General features: G+C 44.5%; 1 protein-coding gene across 2 annotated transcripts in view; it reads right to left on the bottom strand.

Moving 5' to 3' along the window:
* LRP11 (LDL receptor related protein 11) overlaps window positions 1-23,589 on the bottom strand; it is a 78,228-nt gene that overhangs the window by 24,433 nt on the left and 30,206 nt on the right. For both annotated transcript variants that reach the window (XM_065931128.1, XM_065931129.1), the window contains exons 2-3: window positions 19,906-20,063; window positions 2,497-2,638 (exon numbers count right to left, since the gene is read on the bottom strand). In XM_065931128.1, the coding sequence (XP_065787200.1) occupies window positions 2,497-2,638; window positions 19,906-20,063 (300 nt within the window). The remainder of the gene's footprint in view (window positions 1-2,496; window positions 2,639-19,905; window positions 20,064-23,589) is intronic.

Below are 23,589 nucleotides of genomic sequence, written 5' to 3'. Positions count from 1 at the left end.
GCCAGAAATGTACAACTAGCAACTTGGCTACTCTCTAGTTGCCTTGGGAGCCCAGAAGACTGGCCAGAGTGAATAAATCAAAGCAACAAGTAGCTGGTTGATGTCAGCCCTTCGCCTCCATCAGCTCAGGCCATTTCTCCCTTTGCTAATTTCTGTGGGGCTGACAGCTGCCCAGGAGCACTTCGGTCCCTGGCTAGGGAGCCCTGTTCCCAGGAGCACAGCCCTCCAAGCTCAGCACCTCCCCACTGGCCATGACCTCAGCTGGACCGGGTGCCATTGTTTTCTACTCCCGCCTGCCCCAGTGCACAGTCAGCATTGCCAGGTTTGTTTTAAGAAACTGGCTCTTCTGTATCGCTGCAGTAGGTCCACAAACAGGGCCTTGCTCCAGTACGGACTGGGATGCTGCTGGCTCATTCCCCATCGCCAACTCACGGTCGTCTACTGGATCGGAATTTGGGGTACCATTTGCAGCCACTCTTCCTTCCTCCAGGTCAAACTGAACTGTGGTTGAACAGCAGTGAGCCAACCTGATTTTTTGTTTTTTTTTGTTAAGATTTACTTGTTTATTTTTGGCTGGACTAGGTCTCCATTGCGGTGCTCAGTCTTTAGTTTCAGAGAATGGGGGCTACTCTCCAGTTGCGGTGTGAGGGCTTCTCATTGTGCTGGCTTCTCTTGTTGCCCAGCATGGGCTCTGGGGCACACAGGCTTCAGTAGTTGTGGCATATGGGGCTTAGTTACTCCGAGGCATGAGCAGCCTTCCTGGACCAGGGATCGAACCTGTGTACCATGCATTGGTAGGTGGATTCTTAACTGCTAGACCCCAAGGGAAGTCAGCCCACCTCATTTTGAACGTTGCTAGTATCTGTATCTTGCTAGCACTGTTTCTTTGTGGAAGGCAAATTACAGAGGTGGCAGAGTTCTTAGAATTCTAAAGTCTCTTTCCTTCATTTCTAATATGTACACAGACCCGTCTCTCTGATGGAAGACAAGGTCAGCCAAAGTACAAGCAAATCCAATGATTTTATTCTTTCTCCCGACTGCTTGCTTGATTATGATCCAAATATGGAGGAATCAAGGATATAGGAGACAGTCTACAAGTTTGCTAGAGCCAGGGTTAGTGAAGGGTCACTAATCAGGGCCAGGGATCAGGTCTGTGGAACTCAGCACCCATGCTGGCTTCCTTGCACACAGTTACCATTCAGGGCAGATGCCGAGAAAGTATCCCCCGACCAAGCGACAGGACTCTAGACACACACACACGATCTCTGCAAAACCTCTATAGCTTTAGTGCTGCCAAGTTCCATGTACATTTTTTTTTTAACTTAATGAGCTAATCTTAGAACTGTAGATGTTTGGGACAACTAGAAACAGATAAATTGGGAGAAATGAGCTTACAATGAGCAGCAGGATGTGGGAACCATTGTGTCTATGTCAAGCTATGTTATCAACATGTCTGTGCTTCTCTGTAAAGTGTCCATGAAAAGTTTTCAACAGTCCTTTGAAATTGACACATGCACTGTACATGTTTTAATTTATTATTTTTTTAAATTTGCTTTAAATCTACCTCTTAGCTGCATTCTTTGAACATAGTATCAACTAGCCCAGCCTCCTTTAAACAGGAGGGTGGTCTCCACCCTCTCCTGGGAAACTCAGATGTCTTTTATGAAACTGAGTCAAGGGAAGATGGGGCAACTCTAAGGTCCTGTGACTCACACAGTCTATTGTCATCCCTGGAGTGTGAAGTGCTCCCCTGTTCTACTCCGGCAGTGTCGCTTAACATGAAATATAGTGGAGCCTAGTTTTGTAATCATGTTTTTAGTTAAGATTTTCCCACTCAGCAGCAGCCACAAATAAAATGGAAGGGCCCATTATATTGCACTCTTAGAATATAAAATGGCAAATTTTTTTTATGTTGACCCTTTTAAGTTTTTTACTGAATCTGTTATAATATTGCTTCTGGTGGTTTTTTTTTAACATAATTTTATTTATTTTTGACTGGGCGGGTCTTCACTGCTGCTCGGGTCTTCACTGCTGCTCGGGCTTTTTCTCTAGCTGCGGTGTGAGGGTTCCCCGTTGCAGCAGCCTCCCTTGCTGAGGGCACGGACTCTGGGGCACGCAGGCTTCAGTAGCTGCTGCATGCGTGCTGGGTGGATGTGGCTCCTGGGTACAACTTAATTGCTCCACCGCATGTGGGAATCTTCCCGGACCAGGGGTAGAACCCGTGTCCCCTGCATTGGCAGATGGATTCTTTACCACTGACTGAGCCACCAGGGAAATCCCTGCTTCTGTTCTGTATTTTGGTGTTTTGCCCTCAAGCACTGTGGGCATCTCAGCTCCCCGGCCAGGGATGGAACCTGCAATCCCTGCCCTGGAAGATGAAGTCTCAACCACTGGACACCAGGGAAGCCCCTAAAATGCCAGCTTAACACCACCCTTCCATCCACAGCCTGGCTTCTGCTGGCCACCGTGAACGCGAGGGAAGGACTTTCTTCTCACCTCCAGTGGAGAAGGCCACGGGAAGCACGGTCACTGAGACGTTGTCGGAGCTCCTCTGCCCAGCAGTGTCCACCACTGTCAACTGAAGGGTGTATGTTCCTTCCCGCAGGTGGGACAGCTTCAGGGTTCCGGACTGAGGCACCTGATACCCAGACAGGAAACGTCACAGTTAAGAACCCGAAGCACAGACTCTGACGTCCTCCTGAGCTGGAAATCAGTGCCATCCTTGGAGCAGTCATGTGACCCCCTTCTCCACTCCTAGTCCTGGGTCTCAGAATACTGAGCACACACAATCTTGGCAGGCTGTCCAGGAGACCTGAGTTCCGGTGGGTTTGGGGCCTGACACCCCCTTTCTTTGGGAAACTTCCCTCCCCCCCCACCCACGTGGTTGCAAGGGAAGGGTCATTATGACTCCTCCATGTGGCCACAGGGGCGCGGCTAAGCCAAGGGGAGCGGGTGGCCAGGCGGGGGTGAAGAGCGGATCTGCCCGGAGGAGGTGGCGGGGCAGACTCTCGCTCTCTCCAACTCTGGCTTGGAATCAGGCAGCCCGCGCCAGGCGGCAGCCACGCAGCAGGTGACGCCAGTGTTTTTTGCTTCTTGGGACTTAGACAGGAACGCAGGGGGACTCCGGGGCGGGCGATGACCACACCGGAGCGTGCTGACGGGAGCCCCGCAGCCTCGAGCAAGGTGTGTGAGAGAGAGGCTCTGCCCTCCGCCCCAGCTGGTCTGCCCGAGCGCAGACCTAAGGCTGCCGAAGGCCAGCAGCCCGGGGGTTTGCTGCCCCGAGTGCACCGGGCAGATGGGAGGGCTGAGTCAGTGCACTTGTGACTGGGGGACGAGTGAGGCCCAGATGAAGTTAGTGGGGATGTTATGAGACCAGGGAAGCACTGAGGCTGGGTGCTGGGTGGGGCATCCACACAGACATCAGCCTCACCCAGGCCCTGGTCAGATTTTTGTGAAGGCGAGTGAGGTACTGGGCTTCTGGATGTCAACACACAGCATGCCAGTGTCCAACTACACCTCAGCGGGCCGGGCCTTCTCCGGGAAGCCTCTTCCCAACGCTGGGGCTGGAAGGACAGAGCACCCCCCTCTAAGGGGCCAGTCCATCCACCTGGGCTCTGAAGGCTCCCTCTGGCCTTCCAAGGTACCTCCTTTCTGAGGCAGGAAAGACTGGATCCAGATCCAGACCTGGATGCACTCTAATTTTGATCTTTTCAAATGAAATATCCCTTCCCTGCTTTCTTTCTTTCTTTTTTGGGGGGGTGTGTGTGTGTGTATGTGTGTGTGTGTGTGAGTTGACAATCTTTATTAAACACAGCTCTAGTTGTCCTTATTCATTTGGCAGGATTAATATGGTTTTTCAAAGCAATTTTATTTATATATTGGTTGTACTGGGTCTTTTTCTTGTCTTTTTGTACTGTTCGTGGGGTTCTCGTGGCCACCTGATGTAATGAGCTGACTCCTTGGAAAAGACCCTGATGCTGGGAAAGATTGAAGGCAGGAGGAGAAGGGGAGCTCAGAGGATGAGACGGTTGGGTGGCAACACTGACTTGATGGATATGAGTTTGAGCAAACTTTGAGAGACAGCAAATGACAGGGAAGCCGGCGCGCTGCAGTCCATGAGGTCTCAAAGAGTCGGACACCACTGAGCCACTAAACAACAACAACAACAACAACGGGGTCTTTGTTGCCACTCAGGCTTTTCTCTAGAGGTGGTGCTCAGGCTTCTCCCTGCGAAGGCTCTAAGGCGCATGGGCTTCAGTACTTGCGGCTCGAGGGCTCAAGGAGCTGCACATCACTCCCCTGGGCTCTCGAGCATAGGCTCAGGAGCCGTGGTGCATGGCGTGTGGGATCTCCCCAGACCAGGGATCAAACTTATGTCTACTGCATTGGCAGGTGGATTCTTCACTACTGAGCCACCTGGGAAGCCCCTTAATACGGTTTTTAATGACCCAAATTTCCCTCTGGCCCTTATGGGGCCAGAGCACTCTAGTAAATATAGCCGAGGTATGTAGAAGTTTGTCTCAAAAACTTTCTCAGATATATAGAGTTTGGAAACTCTGCTTAGAGGGGAAGGATAGGTCTGTCAGATTTTGCACTTTAGCTATCCACAGGCATGATGACGATCGACTATCTGCATGGGAAAGCTCTGCGAGCCGCTGGGTTTGGACACCAACAGAAAAGGGAGATGCTGACAACTGTGAACAGAGAGTCGATCTTGCCTGAAGGGCCTCCCAAGAAGGCTTTGCAATTGGCACCAGTCCACACCTGCAGGCCTTTCCTCTGTGAGCAGAAACTAAGTATAGTAACTTAATACCAAGGACTTCGTGTGAGATTTATTTCGATAACTGCAAAAGTCAACAAGCTCCTGTTAGTCTCCTGTGAAAATCCTTCTACGAAAGGCTTCTTGCCCCTTCTTGTGCAGCAATTTGTTCAGAGTTTGCTGTTTCACCTGGTCTCCCAGACCCAGAGAGAAAAGGAAGCAAACACTTTGTCTTTTGGATTTCCTCATTTCACATTGTTTTTTTCCCTCTGTGGTTTTACTTCCTGGATACAGAAAATTCTTTCAGGTTTTTAAGCCATAAAAGGCAAAAACACTAACTTGATTTGATTATTTTTTTAAGCTTTTTTTTTTTTCTTTTTTGGCATTAGTGATCTTAGATCCCTAACCGGGGATTGAATGCCCTGCATTGGGAGTGCAGAGTTTTAATCATTGGACCACCAAGAAAGTCCCTGATTTAATTTTTTAATCTCTTTTGTGACATAGCTTGACATGTGCTTTTTCCTTTTAATTGAGGTATAGTTGACTTACAATATTAGATAAATTTAAGGTGTATAACATAGTGAGTCAATAACTACTCCATTCACAGTTACTATAAAATATTGGTTCTATTCTCTGCCCTGTATAATACATCTTTGTAGCTTATTTATTTTATACAAAGTGATCTGTATTTTTAACTCCCTGGCCCTTTTTAGTTTATTTAGCTAACTAACAAAGGCTATCTTTCCTCAACATCAATATAAGAATATATAGAACTGTAAGATAGATGATTTCCCTCCAAGCATCCAGGTGTTTCTAGATGTCTCCTCACATTTATGACATTGGGAAGGATTTACCACACACAGACATACACACAGATTGTATGCAACATATCCTATTTTTGTTTGTTTTTTTTGGCCAAGCCCCAGGGCATCTGGGATTCCCGAACCAGGAATCAAACCACACCCGGTGCATTGGAAGCTCTGAGTCTTAGCTGCTGGGAAGTGCCACAACACACCCAATTTGTAACTTGAAAAGTACATTACCTTTAATAAAACAAAGAACTTCTAATCTCTGCCCAGGATCTGTTCTGTAGTAACAGAGGCTTTGATGGTTGGCCTCTGGCTAAATCAATGTATAACTCAGTCTGCTGTTCTGGCTCCACTGCACCTCCCTAAAATAGTAATTTAGTGGCAAGGGACATACATTTGCATGTGTTTGCATACCGCACATATATACATACATGATTATCAGTACAACACTTGGTTACAAAATGAGTACTACCTCCCTATTCCTCTCACCCCCACAGCTGCTTCTAAAGTATATAAGGCACTGGGCATATTGTCATAAGCAGTGACAAGATAACATCACACAAAATATTTCAGTAAGAAATTCTATTGAACCAATGAACCCAAAGGCATGCTAGTCTGCCTCGTGTCAACTTACAAAACCGAGAACCCTGTTAGTGGTTTGAAGGCCACCATTAAGATCCTTGTTGTAATCCAATGCCATCTCCCAGCACACACACAGGCTGAAGGAGACACAGGGGCAGCTAAACTGACCAACAGAGGCCAGAACATATACTGCTATTATTAATACAATTGTCTAGATATTTCAGGTGAACATGCTTAGGTTCTGTTCTTTAGTTACGTGTTCCTCTTTCTATTTACTTTTCATCACAGATATGACCCAAAATTTCATAAAAGAAGCAAAATGAATTCAATTGCCTGTATTTTCCTAGTCAGAAAAAGAGTAGTGAAAGTGTTAGTTGCTCGGTCGTGTCCGACTCTTTGCCTCTATCGCAGTCCAATCAGAGAAGAATCATCTTCTTACAAACTTAGGGCTAGGAGCGCGAAGAAGCAGCATATAAAATCCAAGAGGCTGAGCAAAGTTAGCTGCTGACAGTGTGTAAAAACACATACAGACATAGCAATAGAGGACATGGGGATGTCTCTAGTGGTCCAGTGGTTAAAAATCTGCCTGTCAATGCAGGGTACACAGGTTCAATCCCTGGTCCGGGAAGATTCCACTTGTCACGGGGCAACTGAGCCCTCATGCCGTGACTACGGCAGCCCATGAGCCCTAGAGCCCGTGCTCTAAGATGAGAGAAGTGGGAAGCCTGGGCACCACAACGAAGAGCAGCCTTCACTTGCCACAACTGCAGAAAGCCCTTGTGCAGCCATGAAGACCCACCGTAGCCCAAAATAAAGGGTCTGCCTGCCAATGCAGGAGACGCAGGCAATGTGGGCTTGATCCCTGGGTTGGGAAGATCCCCTGGAGGAGGGATAGGCTACCCACTCCAGTATTCTTGGGCTTCCCTGGTGGCTCAGATGGTAAAGAATTTGCCTGCAATGTGGGAGACCTGGGTTCGATCCCTGGGTTGGGAAGATCCCCTGGAGGAGGGCATGGCCACCCACTCCAGTCCTCTTGCCTGGAGAATCCTCATGGACAGAGGATCCTGGTGGGCTAAAGTCCATGGGGGTCACAAAGAGTGGGACACGACTGAGTGACTGAGCCCAGCACGACACAGCATGTGATTCCAAAGCCCATGCTCGGAGTCACTGGAGACTCTGGCCTCCCAGTTAGCAGAGCTTTAAGCCTCTGGGTTCTTATTCCACAATCATTTCTTAGAAAGACCTGAACCACAGCTCATGCACAAAGCAGCTACCTGTTGTGGCCTGAAAAAGTCACATACTCCTTACACACACACACACACACACAAAGTCCTTTAAAACCTCTGAAAGTTCTCACCCACCCCCATCCTCACCCCACTACCCACCCCAAAATAGAAGTGCCAGGACCTTTGAAGGGAGAGTACAGGAAGTTGGGTTTAAATGCAAGAGGACCTGGAAGCCCAGATTGACTGCAGATTTTGTGATGCCGGAAGCCTATTGTGCTGTAAATTTATTGTCTCTGAAGTTGAGTGTTCCTGAACAGGAAAGAGACTTGAAAGCTCCTGCTGCTATTGGAGTAGCGCTTTCACAACTCAGCTTACTCAGATTTATTTTTTCATGAGGGCTTTTTTCCCCCCAGGGAGATTATTTTTCAACCTTCCTAATAAGTACTTTTTCTTAAAGAAAAAAAAGAAAAAGCAGTTAAATATGGAAGGCCTTAAGCTACTGTGTAAAAAAAATTAATGCCTAAAGAGTAGTCTACCTCAAGGCTCCAGGTTAACTCTGAAACAAAACAGGTATGAATTATTCATCTATTATGCTCTCATGTATCTTACTGTTTAACTGGAACAGTAAATCCTAGGATTTGCTGTGGGTTGGGGGTGGGTTGTGTTTTTTTTAACTGACTGACATCACCCTTCATTCTTGAAATAAGATACAAAGAAATCCTTAAAGCCACCACAGAATATTCATATATGTGCACCAACTTAACCCCAGATGTTTCTTAGGAAATTTGCAGCCTCGATAATCTTCTGTGTCTCAAAAATGCCCTGTGGGCTGCTGTAACTTTTTTTGTCCTTTATTAAAATCTTCAGGTGGATAAAATAGCTGAGAGGCAGTAATGTAGGTGAAGTTTTGCCGAGGTCCCTATCTGTTTTGGTGCCCTGACATATGGTGTTTTTTTGTTTTTTGGGGTTTTTTTTTGCTTCTCTGCCCCCACCTCTGTCTTTGCTCTCACCCCCAGGAAACCACTATTCTCTGGTTTTTCAGTGTTAAAACCCACACTTCTGGGGGGCTTCCTTGATGATCCAGTGGTTAAGAATCTGCCTACCAGTGCAAGGGTGCTCAGTCGCTCAGTCGTATCCAACTCTTTGCAACCCCATGGACTGTAGACTGCCAGGCTCCCCAGTACACGGGATTCTCCAAGCTAGAATACTGGCGGGGATTGCCTTTCCCTTCTCCAGGGCCAATACAAGGGACACAAGTTCAATTCCTGGTCTGGGGAGATCGTGCGTGTCTCAGAGCAACTTGGCCCGTGTGCCACAACTACTAAGCCCGTGTCTAGAGCCTGCAGGCTGCAACTACTGAGAACACACATCAGCGACTGAAGCCCGCACACCCTGGAGCCCATGCTCAGCAACGAGAGAAGCCACTGTAATGAGACGCCCAAGCACCGCAAGGAAGAGGAGCCCACAAATAAAATAAATGCCTTAAAAAAAACAAAACTGCACTTTTCAAAAAAGTCCTGTTTAGAAAGAAAAGAGAGAGAGAAACACTGTCCAAAAACCAGTGGAAAAATGATGATCCTCAAGAAAGGAATCAGTGGAACTCTTTTTCCTTGGGTGATTACAAAAGGGGACTGTGTGGGACTTATAAAAGTGCCATTGTTACTTCTAAACTTACCAAATCTGTTAAGTAATTCCAAAAGAAACATATTATCCTTGGATCCCCAGAGGGGTGTGTGTGTGTGTTGGGGGGGGGGGGTCGGGGAGAGTGTCTGGAAACCAGTGGAAAACTGGTGATCCCCAGGAAATGAATCAGTGGAACTGTAACTGTTTCCTTGAGTCAATACAAATGGGGCCTGAATGGGACTTACAAAAGTGTCACTGTTACATTCAAACTCACTGTTTGTTAAGGTTACTAAATTTAAGAAATTCTGAAATAAACACATTATCCTGTATCTCCAAAAGGGGTGGGGGGGCACCATACTGTTTTGACTCAGACTGATCTGGGGTGGCCTCCACCTGCAATCGGGGGCTTTGGTTCCAGAGACTGAGGCCGGGGCACGCACGGCAGTGAGAGCTGAATCCTAGACACTAGACCAGAGGTCAAGGACAAGGCCCTGGCCCTTTGGCTTGGCAGAAAAGAACTCCCACAAAGACAGGAAGTAGTGAAACAAGTGTTTATTAGGAGGGAAAAGAATCCAGTATATGTGGACAGACACACCGGCGGATTCAGAGAGAGAGAGAGTCAGGCCCTAGTGGCAGTCTGAATCGCTTTTATGAGACATTTCTTCCTTTGGGTGTCCTTTGGCCGATCATTTTGATTTGCCTGGTTCAGAATCCATATTAAGAATATTTCAGCATCCTCCCATGCGCGCACACACATCTCTCAGGCAAGATGGATTCCACTAAAGAGGACTATGGGTAGACTTGACATCACTCCCCTTTTGACCTCCAAGGGTCTTTCTAGTTGGGAGAGTCTGCTTAATTTCGAGAATGAGAAATATGTAATACGTGGTCTTTAATCTTTTATCTGAGCAGGGGCCCAGCCTCCTCTCTCGATGGTCCCGTTATAATATTTTGGAGTTTCTGTCCACAGGAAACAAACTGCAACGCTCACCCTGAGTGTGTGTGTGGGGGGGGGGCGGGGGGGGCATGAGGTGGGGCATCCATCTATCTCCTACCTCAAGACCAGAGTTTGGAGGATTTCCTTCACAGGCACTGGAGGTGTGAGGTTTTGTTCCCTGTTAAAGGCCTTCTGGGCACTGTTGAACACAGGGAGTAAGTATTTGGGGTTCCTTGGGAGAATCTCTAAGAGAACATTACCCAGGCACCAACAGAGTCTGTCTGGGTGCAAGACAGGGCTAGCAGAGACCACGTGGATAGCATCGAAGGAAAGACGATCTCAGAATAATCAGAATAAGATGCTTTTTCACTGTTTACTCTGTGCTGCTCACTGGCCCAGGGGTCTTATTTGCCTTTGCATTTCATCCTTTCACCACAGTAATGATGTTAGGAGAAGCACTGACTGAGGCCGCCCACTCACTCTGGCGGTGTTCGACAGTAACCACTTGCAGGAGTTACCCCTCGGCAGTAAGGCACGTGGAACCTACTGAACTACCTCCAACTGAAAGAATTCGGCAGGTCAGAAGGAGAGGGCAGGTGCCAGTCCATACGTCCGTGTGTGTGTGTGTGTGTGTGTGTGTGTGTGTGTAGAGAGGCAGATGCCAGTCCATACGTCTGTGTGTGTGTGTGTGTGTGTGTGTGTGTGTGTAGAGAGGCAGGTGCCAGTCCATACGTCCGTGTGTGTGTGTGTGTGTGTGTGTGTGTGTGTGTAGAGAGGCAGATGCCAGTCCATATGTCCGTGTGTGTGTGTGTGTGTGTGTGTGTGTGTGTGTAGAGAGGCAGGTGCCAGTCCATACGTCCGTGTGTGTGTGTGTGTGTGTGTGTGTGTGTAGAGAGGCAGGTGCCAGTCCATACGTCTGTGTGTGTGTGTGTGTGTGTGTGTGTGTGTGTGTGTGTAGAGAGGCAGATGCCAGTCCATACGTCTGTGTGTGTGTGTGTGTGTGTGTGTGTGTAGAGAGGCAGGTGCCAGTCCATACGTCCGTGTGTGTGTGTGTGTGTGTGTGTGTGTGTGTAGAGAGGCAGGTGCCAGTCCATACGTCCGTGTGTGTGTGTGTGTGTAGAGAGGCAGATGCCAGTCCATACGTCCGTGTGTGTGTGTGTGTGTGTGTGTGTGTGTGTGTAGAGAGGCAGATGCCAGTCCATACGTCCGTGTGTGTGTGCGTGTGTGTGTGTGTGTGTGTGTGTGTAGAGAGGCAGATGCCAGTCCATACGTCCGTGTGTGTGTGTGTGTGTGTGTGTGTGTAGAGAGGCAGGTGCCAGTCCATACGTCTGTGTGTGTGTGTGTGTGTGTGTGTGTGTGTGTAGAGAGGCAGGTGCCAGTCCATACGTCCGTGTGTGTGTGTGTGTGTGTGTGTGTGTGTGTGTGTGTGTGTAGAGAGGCAGGTGCCAGTCCATACGTCCGTGTGTGTGTGTGTGTGTGTGTGTGTGTGTGTAGAGAGGCAGGTGCCAGTCCATACGTCCGTGTGTGTGTGTGTGTGTGTGTGTGTGTAGAGAGGCAGGTGCCAGTCCATACGTGTGTGTGTGTGTGTGTGTGTAGAGAGGCAGATGCCAGTCCATACGTCTGTGTGTGTGTGTGTGTGTGTAGAGAGGCAGGTGCCAGTCCATACGTCCGTGTGTGTGTGTGTGTGTGTAGAGAGGCAGATGCCAGTCCATACGTCCGTGTGTGTGTGTGTGTGTGTGTGTGTGTGTGTGTGTAGAGAGGCAGGTGCCAGTCCATACGTCCGTGTGTGTGTGTGTGTGTGTGTGTGTAGAGAGGCAGATGCCAGTCCATACGTGTGTGTGTGTGTGTGTGTATGTGTGTGTGTGTCCGTGTGTGTGTGTATCCGTGTGTGTGTGTGTGTTTGTGTGCGCACGCGCGCGCGCTAAGTCGCTTCAGTTGTCTCCGACTCTGTGACCCGCGGACGGCAGCCTGCCGCGCCCCTCCGCCCTGGGATTCTCCAGGCAGCAAGGCTAGAGGCGCGGCCACGCCCGCCTGCAGGGGCTCCTCCTGATCCGGGTGTCCAGCCAGCGTCTCGATGCCTCCTGCATTGGCAGGCAGGTCTTCACCACTACGCCCTCCCAACCTCCCAGAATCCTTCTCGCTGGACTCCATCTTGGCTGAGAACTGCGTGCGCCACCAGGAAGGACCGGTGAGTCGGCGTGATTGGCCAGAGACGACCTGGAAACGAATCCCACCACCGTAAAGGCCAAGACTGTGAGCCAAGCGGCAGAGCAGTTCCCCCGGCGCCCCTTATCCTGCTGATCTCCGCCGGGCGCCCTCCCAGGGAGTTCTCTTACTTGGTCAGCACCCGTGTCTCCTTGGAACGTTTCTGCCCGAGTGTTAGACAAGAGTCCAGCCTTGGGCCATGGAAGGCTGTCCCTGCTCATGCAACGGCAATACCTTGAAAGAGGGCTTTTGTTACCTCATCTGGCAAAGGGAAGCGGCGAATCGAGGATTCCAAAACCAAAGCCAATCAGAGGCTGTGTTAGATTTTCTCTTTCATTCACTGTTGTTGAATCACTCAGGGAGGAAGGAAATAGTTGAAATGTGATAGGAAGCTTTCTCAGTTATTAATATCCTTTCTCTTTTTAAAATTTAGAAACAGTCTACTACACTTCTCTACCCCTACCCCATGGACTAGAATATCTAGGGTAACTTTTATTAAAGGGATTTACAGTTTGTTTCATGAAGACAAGATATTGTCCAGTAGCCAAGAAAAAACAATAGGTGATATGTGTCTAGGATCTCCTTTGATGAGATGCAAAGTAATTGTCAGATAGCTCTTAGCGGCCCTTCCTAACATCAGTGTGAGGCCAGAGTGTGGGACAATGCTAACCTGCTCATCTTGCTAGGAAGGATGATGAAAATTTGACGGTTAAAACGGAAGTTTTTCAAAGGTTAGCAAAATAGTCAATTTTTTTTTTTTAAAGATCAATCAGTGAGTGTTAGCATCCTAGTGAGTACAAAGTATAGTTCTAGGCTTCAGGAGATAAAGGGAAAAAATATTAAGAAAGGAAGAAAGAAAGGTGAGAAGGAAAAGGAAGGAGAGAAAGAAGAAGAAATGGAAGAAGGAAGAGAGGAGTGAGGGAGGGAAAGAGGAAGGGGGAGAAATCCTGGCAGCATCCAGATGACTGAAAGCCCTATTCCATTCATCACTCGGTCCCTAATTGAAAATAATTCTAAAGGAATCCTTCATAATCCTTATAAATTCTATTGTGATAGTATAGATTTTATATGTTTTCTTGACCTGTTATCAACAAACATAAATGAAAAACAGAAGACAGATATAGTTATTAATAGCCTTTACTCTTCAAAGGTCACATGGGTTCTCTGGAACTTTGTGTATTGGCTAAACAACCCAGGCTGCCTTAAAAACCCTGTTAACTAAATGTTTAGAAAGTCTTTCGATATGTTTTTTAATACTCTCCTTAACATATATGATTCTTTCCTTTTGTGGTCATTTTCAGTTGACCCAGATTCCCAGGGAATATGATTGAGGATCGGTAAACCACAAAACATCTCCTATGTGAGACATAAGACAATTTGAAATTCGACATTTATTTTGCGTTCTCTTTCCCCTAGGATAAAAAGTCAGTATTCTTCTTTCTATTTATGTTCCTTTCCCAGAAAACCTTTTCTCTAAACCTCAGTTTTAAAATACTATTTTAATCCATTAAAGGGGATCTAAAAATGAGATTAATGAGGAGACCAATCATTCAGTCACACGAAACTTGAGTTTTATCAAGAGGGACCCATGTATCTGTTTGCTCAAGACAGTCTCAGTTTATCTCTGTGGTCCTGGTGTAATTATTATTTCCACTTCCCAAACATGTTTCAATGTAGATAATACACCTATCTGTTTGTAAAAATTAATTATTTATAACAGACACACCAGTGTGCAACTGGTTTTAAGTTAATAATGAAGTTATTAGTGTAAACAATATCCATCCTTTAGTAGGCTTCCGTTACATGTGGCTCCACATCCAATGCAGGAGACATGGGTGGGGAAGACTCCCTGGAGAAGGGAATGGCAACCCACTCCAGTATTCTTCCTGAAGAATCCCCATGGACAGAGGAGCCTGGTGGGCTACAGTCCATGGGGTCACAAAGAGTCAGACACGATTGAGCGACTAACATTTTCACATATGGTATTTTAAGACAGTTTAGCTCAATTTTCCACATCTGATGAATGGAAATCAATCTACAGATTTATGAATTTCAAATCTCCCTGAACATTGTCATACTCTGTATCATATTCTACATTCTGACTTCAGATTTAATGTATTACATTAAATAATCATGAAACTCAGCAACATATAATGGACTATCAGAAAAAAGTGTCTTCTTACATTTGAGAATGTGTTACAGAATACTATTCACTTAAATGGATGTAGAATATCCTGTTAAGAGTGCAGAAAATATGTGACTTTAAAATCAGAAACCTCTTGGGAATTCCCTAATGGTCTGGTGGTTAGGGCTTGGCACATTCACGGCTGTGGCCTGGGAACTAAGATCCTGAAAGCCGCATGGGTCTGCCAAAGCACAAAACAAAACAGCTCCTCCTGGTCATGGCTGGTCATCTCTTACTCACTTCCTTCATAAATGAGGAAACCATATGAGCTTTTCCATAAGAACATGAGCTTTTCCTGATGCTTAGCCAATTTAAAGTGCTGAGAACAATACTGGACACACACTAGATGCTAAAATAAGGTTAGCTATTAATTTTACCATAATGAAGGTGGCAGCATAATCCTTCTTAAGGTGGAGAACCTCATTTATTTTTGTTTTTTGGAGACCTGAATGGGTGATTTGGATGTGAAAGCATAGGTCCTAGAAACTGGTCATAAAGTATTGCAAAAGAAAGTAAGGATTGACTATTGTACCATGGAAGATGAGAAAAGGGGGTGAGGATTCTGCAGATAGTGAAGAGAGGAGAGGGGAGGGCTCAAGAAGGGCTTGGCATAGGCACTCAGCGGAAAGCCTGACCAATGAGAGCTGAGTTAACTTTGAGGGCATTCGTGAATGTCTCATGAATATATATTATATATAAAATATATAATAAAATATAATATATAATACCTACATTATATATAATATACATTATAATAACATACTATTTTATATTATATATTTATATATAATATATTTTATACATTTATAGTATATTATATATGTATATATATAATTTATATATATTTATATATTATGTATAATATATATTTATATATCATGTAATTATAAATATATCAATATATTAATATACATTTATATAGTATATAAATATATAATATATATTTATATCTATTTATATATGTATATATATTGCATACATATATACACATATACATATTAATATACATATACAAATATATGCACATTTTAACATACATATAAATATATATAATAATATATATTATATATACATTCTATTAACATATAATATAATGTATAATATTGTATATTATAATATTATATATATTATATTATTATATTTATATTATGTATAAATATATAATACATATATAAATACATAATATATGAAAATATAATTATTTATAAGTATATTATATTAATATATAAATATATTTCTATATTATTTATATACAATAATTTACTATATTATATATTATTATATAATATAATATATTAACAACAAATTATTATATAAATTATATTATAATTTATATTTTTATATTATACTATACAATTAATTTAATTATATTAATTGATTATATAATAATTTAATTATATTAAATTATATTCAATAAATTATATAAATAAATTATTATATACAGTAATAAAATTATTAATATATTATTATATATTGTATAGAATATATTTATTTATATATAATTATGTATAAATAATTATTCATAACCACTATAAGACAGTTGCAGTTTGAGAGCAAATAGCTCCCCTATTACGGGATTTGTTGCTAGATGGTGGCTTTATAGTTTTAGGTCTACGTGCTATCACTGTTATAACTTGACTGGGGAATTGGTCCACAATTTCCTCTTTTTTCTTTCCTTAGTTCTCCTGACCAGAGATGGAATCCCCACATCCTGCAGTGGAAGTGCAGAGTCTTAACCCACTGGACTGCCAGGGAAGCCCCACACATTTTCCTCTTTAGTCAGCCTTTTGGATGCCTAATTTTGTTACTTCTTCATAAACACCTTCAGTAAATTTAATACTGGATCATAAGCATTATTTTTATCTAGCATTCATACACACAATTCATAATCTACAGAACAGAGTTTTCATAGCAACTGTGAAAATCTAGGTGATCAGAGACAGATTTGCAATTGCTTGAACAAATATATCCATGAGTGCTGTAACTCTCACAGAGGTCTGATCAGTGGCTTGTTCATGTACCTTTTCTGATCAATCTTGAAAGTAAAAGTCAAAGTGTTAGTCACTCAGTTGTGTACAATTCTGCGACCCCATGGTCTGTCCATGCAATTCTCTAGGCAAGAATGCGGGAGTGGGTTGTCCTTCCCTTCTCCAAGGGATCTTCCTGACCCAGGGATTGAACCTGCATCTCCTGCACTGCAGGCAGATTCTTCACCAGCTGAGCTATCAGGGAAGCCCTCTGATCAATCTTAATTCTCAGAAATTTCAGTAAAAATGTATTAATTTTGCAGCTGACACAATGCACAGGAGAATAATAAACAATGGGTTGGCAAAATGTTCATTTGAGTTTTTCATCAGGTTTAACATCTTACAGAAAAACCCAAACAAAAATTTTTTTAAACTTTTAATTTAATATTGGGGTATTTAGCCAGTTAAAAATGTGATAGTTTCAGTTGAACAGTGAAGGGAGTCAGCCAGACATGAACAAACTTTTTTGCCAAGCCCAATATAATGGATGATACTCAAAGTTCAAAAATTATTTCTGTTGTAGTTGAAAACTACACTGAAGTATAAAAAGGATAAACACATGGCCTTGCAGTCAGGTTCAGTAAATCAATTTACACAAACGTAAAATGGGGGAGACCTCAAGATGGCAATTGTGTGGAAAGATAAAGTAGGCTTTAGGTGTTCCTTCTACTGCAAAGCTCAACATGAACCTACCCTGGAGCAGGAAACAGCAACCCACTCCAGCATTCGCTCGGAAAATCCCATGGACACAGGAGCCTGGTGGGTTACAGTCCGTGGTGTCACAAAGAGCTGGACACAACTCAGCATGCATATTTGTAGTTTCTGATGGAAAGCTCAACATGAACCTATAGTGAGAAGCAGATACTAAAACAGTTTATGTAAATGAATCTTCATTAATAGAAGTGAGACAATGTCTGGATCACAGGAGGTAATAGTCTGTCAGGAAGAACCACAGTTAAAGTATGGGGTTCAATTAGGGGGGTCAGATTTTAAGAGGGGCATGGATGAACCTGAGAAAATCTAAAAAAGGCTGGATGGTGGACAGTCTAAGAGCCAATTCATATGAGGAATGTTGTAAGAACTGGGAGTGTTGAGTTCTGAGAAGACCATTTTCAGTGGTGACATTCATAAAAACAACAACAAAGTTTAATTGCTACTGCATAGAATAAAAAGATGAGTTCAGTGCTTTTCCAAAAGGAAGACCCAATATAGATGCATTGAAATAACAGGGAGGCACATCCTATTGGCCCAGAAATGAGAGCTGATTAAAGATGTCACAGGACATGATGCGAACTAGCGAGCTTTCATCTCTGGAAATACCAGGGAGACTGGATGACCACTAGAAGGGAGGTGAAAGCAGGGGCTCTCGTATGGATAGGAGACTGGGTAAGATGCTGGTCGAAGGTCTGGTCCAATTCTAAGACTGTATAGTCTTTGGAAAAATCAACGTGCTTATATCAGTCTTGAGGGGCTAGCTGATTACTGTTCTTGTTTTCATCCTAAGAGAACAGAAATCAGTGTTTCCTCACAGTGAGAAGAGCCTGTGAACATGTAGGAAAGAGAAGACAGCTGCCTGCAAGCCAAGGAGAGAGGCCTTAGAATAAAGCAGAACTGCTGACACCTTGACCTTGGACTTCCAGTCTCTAGGACTGTGAGAAATGCATTGTTTAAGCCATCCAGTCGGTGGTACTCTGCTATGGCAACCCTGGCAAACCAACACAGATTTTTCTCCACCTTCTCTGACTGGAGTGGTTTGGATGAAGTTTATCTGCCTAAGCCAGGAAATACTCTTATCTACAAAGAGGCTCGGCAGGAAAAAAAAAAAAGTCACTTTCCTAACAACTGTAGACTCTGTTGATACAGCGATTCAATGTCTGGGTATTTATCTGAAGGAAACAAAAACACTAACTTGAAAAGACATATAGGACTTCCCTGGTGGTCCAGTGGTTAAGAATCTGCCTGCCATGCAGGGGACGAGGGTTCGATCCTTGGTCCAGGAAGATTCCACGTGCCATGCGGGCACAAACTGAGTCCACCCCGCAACTACTGAAGCCGGGTACTCTGGAGCCTGGGCTCCACAACAAGAGAAGCCCCTGCAAGGAGCACCCTCGCGCCGAAACTAGAGAGCAGCCCCTGCTTGCCACAGCTAGAGGAAACCCGTGCACAGCAAGGAAGACCCAGAGCAGCCAAAAATAAAATAAATATAGTTTTAAAAAGATATATGCACCCCATATGCACTGCAGTGTTACTTAACGATAGCCAAGATATGGAAACAAGCTAAACGTCCATCAGCTGATAAAAGCATAAAGAAAATACGGAATACAAAAAGAAGGACATCTTGCCATTTGCAATAACATGGATGGCCTTTGAGGTCATTATGGTAAGTGAAATAAACCAGACAGAAAAATTAAATACTGTATGATCTCACACTTACATGGAATCTAAAACCAACAAAAAAGCCCAAACCAAACTCAGAGATATAGAGAACAGACTGGTGGTTGCCAGAGGCATGGGGTAGGGCTAGGTGAAAGGATTCAAAAGGTATACATTTCCGGTTATAAAATAAATAAGTCGTGGGATGTAATGTACAGTATGGTGATTTTAGTCAACAACACTGTGTCATATTTGAAAGTTACTAAGAGAGTAAATCATAACAGTTGTTACCACAAGAAAAAAAAATTATAACTTTGTGTGGTGACAGATGTTAACTAGACTTACTGTGATGATCATTTCACAACATATACATATATCAAGTCACTATGTCCTACATCTGAAACTGATATAATGTTGCATGTCAGTTACATCTTAACTGAGTGTAGGTAACCAGTGGACAAGAGGCTCATTCCCATCGGCTGCAATTCCAGCGCAGGTAAGCCTTATGAAAATCAGTGAGGAGCACTTGATTAGGAGCCCTTGATGTCAAACTCCCCTCACTTAATTAACTCAACTAACTCAGGTAGGCCTAATGCTAAGTGAGACGCTTGCTTTCTGGAGCCTATGAAGAGTAAGTTCATTGTGTTGTTGTTTTCCCCTTTATGCTCTTTTGTATTTTTCATATTTTCTGCTTGGGCCCCAAACTGAAACAAAGAAGAAAGGAAAACATATAATGCTTTTAACATTTCTTAAATGTTTTAAAAACATGTTTTATGCTGAGTCCACAAAACAAAGCATGAGTCTTTTCCCTTGAAGCAGCTTTTACGTGCGCTGGAGAAGTTGACAAAAAAGCAAGAATGAAGGTAAGCTTTAAAACACATGGCCAGGGTCTTCCCTGGTGGTTCAGGGCCCGGGTTCCATCCCTGGTTGGGAAGCTAAGATCCCACAAGCTGAACGGTGTGGCCAAAAAAAAGAAATAAAATAAGAAGAAAACACATGGTCAGGATCACTGTTTACTCAGAAGAAAAGTAAATTCGTATAATAAGACACCATTTCAACAATCATTTTTATGCTTTCTCCATTTGACACGTCTGTCAATTTACAGATATTCGGGAAACGTAAGTAGAAAGATCACTTTGCTGAAACATTAGTTTTCTTTACAATTACAACATGAATTACCTTCATGTCCACTGTCGGGTCACCTTGCAGCAGTGTCCACTCATACTGGACGATGGCGTGGTCATCTGTGCTTTCTCGGCCGTCCAGAATCACGCCATCTGTGGGCAGATGCAAAACCACATCCTGCCCTGCCTTGCTGAGTGGAGGCTCGTCCTTTTCTGTGAAAGAAAATAAATAATTCATAAGCGAGATGATTCCCTATTTTTTCTCATTTATTATGAGAGGTATTTTTGCCAAGAGGATGTATAGCAACTGAAAGTTATTTTCTTATTTTCATTGCAATAAATTAAATCTGGAAAGTTAAGGTAAGTTCTTGGATTCACATAAAATTCACATAGAAATGCTTGGAATCCAATTTTCATCTAGGAAAACAGAAGTTCACAGCTTCTTACTAGTTTTTATAAGGGAAGCCGACACAGAATTTGAGATATCCTAAAATATTAATAGCAAACAAGTGTGTACTTATATTTAGCTTTTCTCCTTCATGGTAAGTCTCACTGTGTCCACTAAATATTAAACATGATTAACAGCTGCTCCAGGGATGGTTGATAGACGCCATCAGATACAGAAAACATTCTTAAGATCAGAGTTGTGGATATTTTACTTGATTTAAGCATCTTATTAGTAAACTTATGCAAATCCACATATATTTTGATGAAGCTTAGTAATTTCTTTCTTGATGTGGACCATTGTTAAAGTCTCCATTGAATTTATTACAGTATTTCTTCTGTTTCATGTTTTGGTTTTTTGGCCATGAGGCATGTCAGATCTTAGCTCCCCGACCAAGGATCAAACCTGCACCCCCCGCCGCCCACCGCCCCACTGGAAGGTGAAGGCCTAACCACTGGGCAACCCGGGAACTCCCAGAAACAGTAATTTAGCTGGGAAAAAACTCTGCAGGCTTTTGTAATACATCCTTGTTGGCATCCACTATCTCTTCCTCCTCTTGAAGAAGGGATTCACAGGGCCTGGACTCCATCTGAGGTCTGTCTGTGCTGCTCATGCACGGCCACCTCTCCAGTGGACTCTGAACTCTGTGCTTAGCGCCTATGGGAATGACAATGGAAGGATAAGACCCCCTCTGGGCAGGGGAATCTTGAAGATCACATCCAGGTTACTCATTGCCTAAGAGGAAACATACCATAATCACCCCTGTCTCCGGACAGGTCATAAATTTTTTCCCGTATCTCTCAGGATGTAATCACAGGCTTATCAATTATTAACTGGTTTGAATGTGACCATGGGCTTATTGATTATTAACTCTTTGGAATGTAACTGTGGGCTTATTGATAATTAACTGTTTGAACACATAACATGTAAATGGTGGGGTTATTGTAGTTGTATTTACCCTTCCTTTGTTTATGTAAGTCTCAAGGAAATTGGGGTGGTGGTTGGACACGTACACAAGGGGTATAAAAGATTTTCACAAATGCTGGTCGGGGTCCTTGGCTAAGAGGAGACTCTGCCTTGGGCCTGCTGGTGTAATAAACTGCACTCCACTATCTGCATTGTCCTTCTGAGTGAGTTTGTTTCCTGGAAAGCATGGCTATAACATTTGGTGCATGGGCTGGGAATCTCCTCACTTTGAGGAGACAGGTCTCATTTGAGGCCACCCCGAGGCTTTGTGGCTTGAATCTCCTAGAGGGGGGAAGGCGCCTCACCCCTCTGGAAGAATTCAGCCTTTCAAAGCCCGGTTTCTTCGTTTTGACAGATAGTGAAAGGCAGCAGGGAACTGAGCACTCAGGTGAGGAGGAACCCACCCGGCATGGTGGAAGAGGGGGCCTGATCACCCCCCTGGGAGGAACTAGAAGGAGCGGGGATCCACAGGAGCCTGGAATAGGTAAGCAGCAACGATTGCTTGGTACATAGGTCGACGAGCGTGCTAGGGTTTAGGAAGGAAATTGGTGAAGGTCATTTAGGAGGTGTGTCCACGTGGTCTCAGGGAAAATTATTACCAAGCGATCGCCAGGGGATTTTTAGGATAGGAAACTGGTCCTTGTATGCTCATATTCTGCCCTCCCCCAGGAGGTGTCCCATCTGCTGTGAAATTCTTGACCCCCTCGGAATTGTTAGGCTAGAAGGAGGGGGATACAGAAGTGAGTATAAATTGGCTTTTCTGGAGATAGCCTGGGACATGGGCTATTTAACCCATCTGTGTTTTCATCTGCACCTGATCTAGCCCACCAAGGCAGAATGGACTTCAAGGGAGAAACAGTCTTGGACCATGTGATGTTCTGGTTCAGCTGTGCTGACTGGCGGGTGAAGACATGCCGATCCCCCTTCTCCTTCTGGGATCTGGCAGGTAAGGCTCTTCTCACCCCAATTAGGAAGGAGGCAGAATGGCAATTTAAGTGTCATGGAGTGGAAATATCAGAAGTACATAGGATACTGAGAACTTCGTAGACAGAATGAAAAGGAAATGTAGAAGAAGGTCCGAGAAGGTAAGCAAGATGGGGGGAAGTGAATCTAAGGCAACTGTATTGGAGTGCATGATTAAAAATTTAAAGAAGGGATTAGGAAGAGACTATGGGGTGAAGATGAAGCCTAACTGCCTCCACATACTCTGTGAGGTCGAATGGCCCCCTTTGGGAGCAGGATGGCCACCAGAGAACACCATGAACTTAAAAATGTGAGGCTGCCAGTGTTAATACCATGACAGGCGTCCTGGACCTAAGTTTTAGCTTCCCCCGAAATGGTAAGATTCCCTAACCCCATCAGGTAACCTGGAGCCAGCCAATCAATATGCGCCCAGTAAGAAACAAAGGGAGAGCTGAAAAGCCCGCGAACGCCCAGGTTTGAAAAAGCCCGCAAAAGTCTGTACCAATAGAAATGCTTTGCAAACATGTAACCAATCCGCTTAAGCCAGCTACTAACCGCTTATGCATATTTATAAATTTGTGTAACAGCTTGGGCTCAGCGCTTTCTGACCCTGCACCACTGTGATGGTTGTAGCAGAAGGCCCTGACTCGAGTCAGTAATAAACTTCCCTTTTTTTGCGAGTTGCATTGTCTTGGAAGCCTTCTCTCTTCCCGCTCGGGGATTTGGACATCGGGCATAACATTTGGGGGCTCGTCCGGGATCCCTTGACCGGGAGAAGAGAACACTTACAGGACAAAGGGGAAGGATAAATAATAACACCAGTGCTCAGGAAAGTCCAGAGTAAATCCAAGGCCCTGCTGGGGAGCAGGAAGGTATCTGGCACAGAAGAAAGGCTTTCTATAAAGGGGGGCTAGCCGGCATAAGACCGAGGCCAGCGAACGCGCTGGGAGGCAGCCGACTCCGCAGGAAAGAAAGGTCCTCTCCCGTCCCCGAGTCTGGTGAACAGCAGACGCCATTAGGTAAGGTGAATCTGCTACTGGGAGGCAAGAAAATTCAGGGGGCCCGAAAACCCAGCGCTGTGTTGTCGGCTGACGTTTGTTTGTCCGTGTGTTTGTCTTCGGCTCTCCGTGTTTTTGTGTGTGCTGGCATTGTCTCTAGTCTTGTACTCTTCTGGTGCATCGTTCTTTTCTCTCTTCTGACTTATTCCCCTTCTCTTCTTCTCTGATCTGCCCTCAACTCCTTTTCTTTTTGGGAGTTTCAGTGAACAGGCAAACGGTTGTGGGGGCAATTGATGAATCCTGGCCAGGGCTACACTCTGGCGGTCTCTGAAGGCCCTACAATAAGTGAGCCTCAGTAACTAGAGCC

Source organism: Muntiacus reevesi, chromosome 3 (genome assembly GCF_963930625.1).
Source record: "Muntiacus reevesi chromosome 3, mMunRee1.1, whole genome shotgun sequence".
Classification (NCBI taxonomy): domain Eukaryota; kingdom Metazoa; phylum Chordata; class Mammalia; order Artiodactyla; family Cervidae; genus Muntiacus; species Muntiacus reevesi.
Note: the sequence above shows the minus strand (reverse complement) of the source record. Positions and strands in the feature narration are given on the sequence as shown.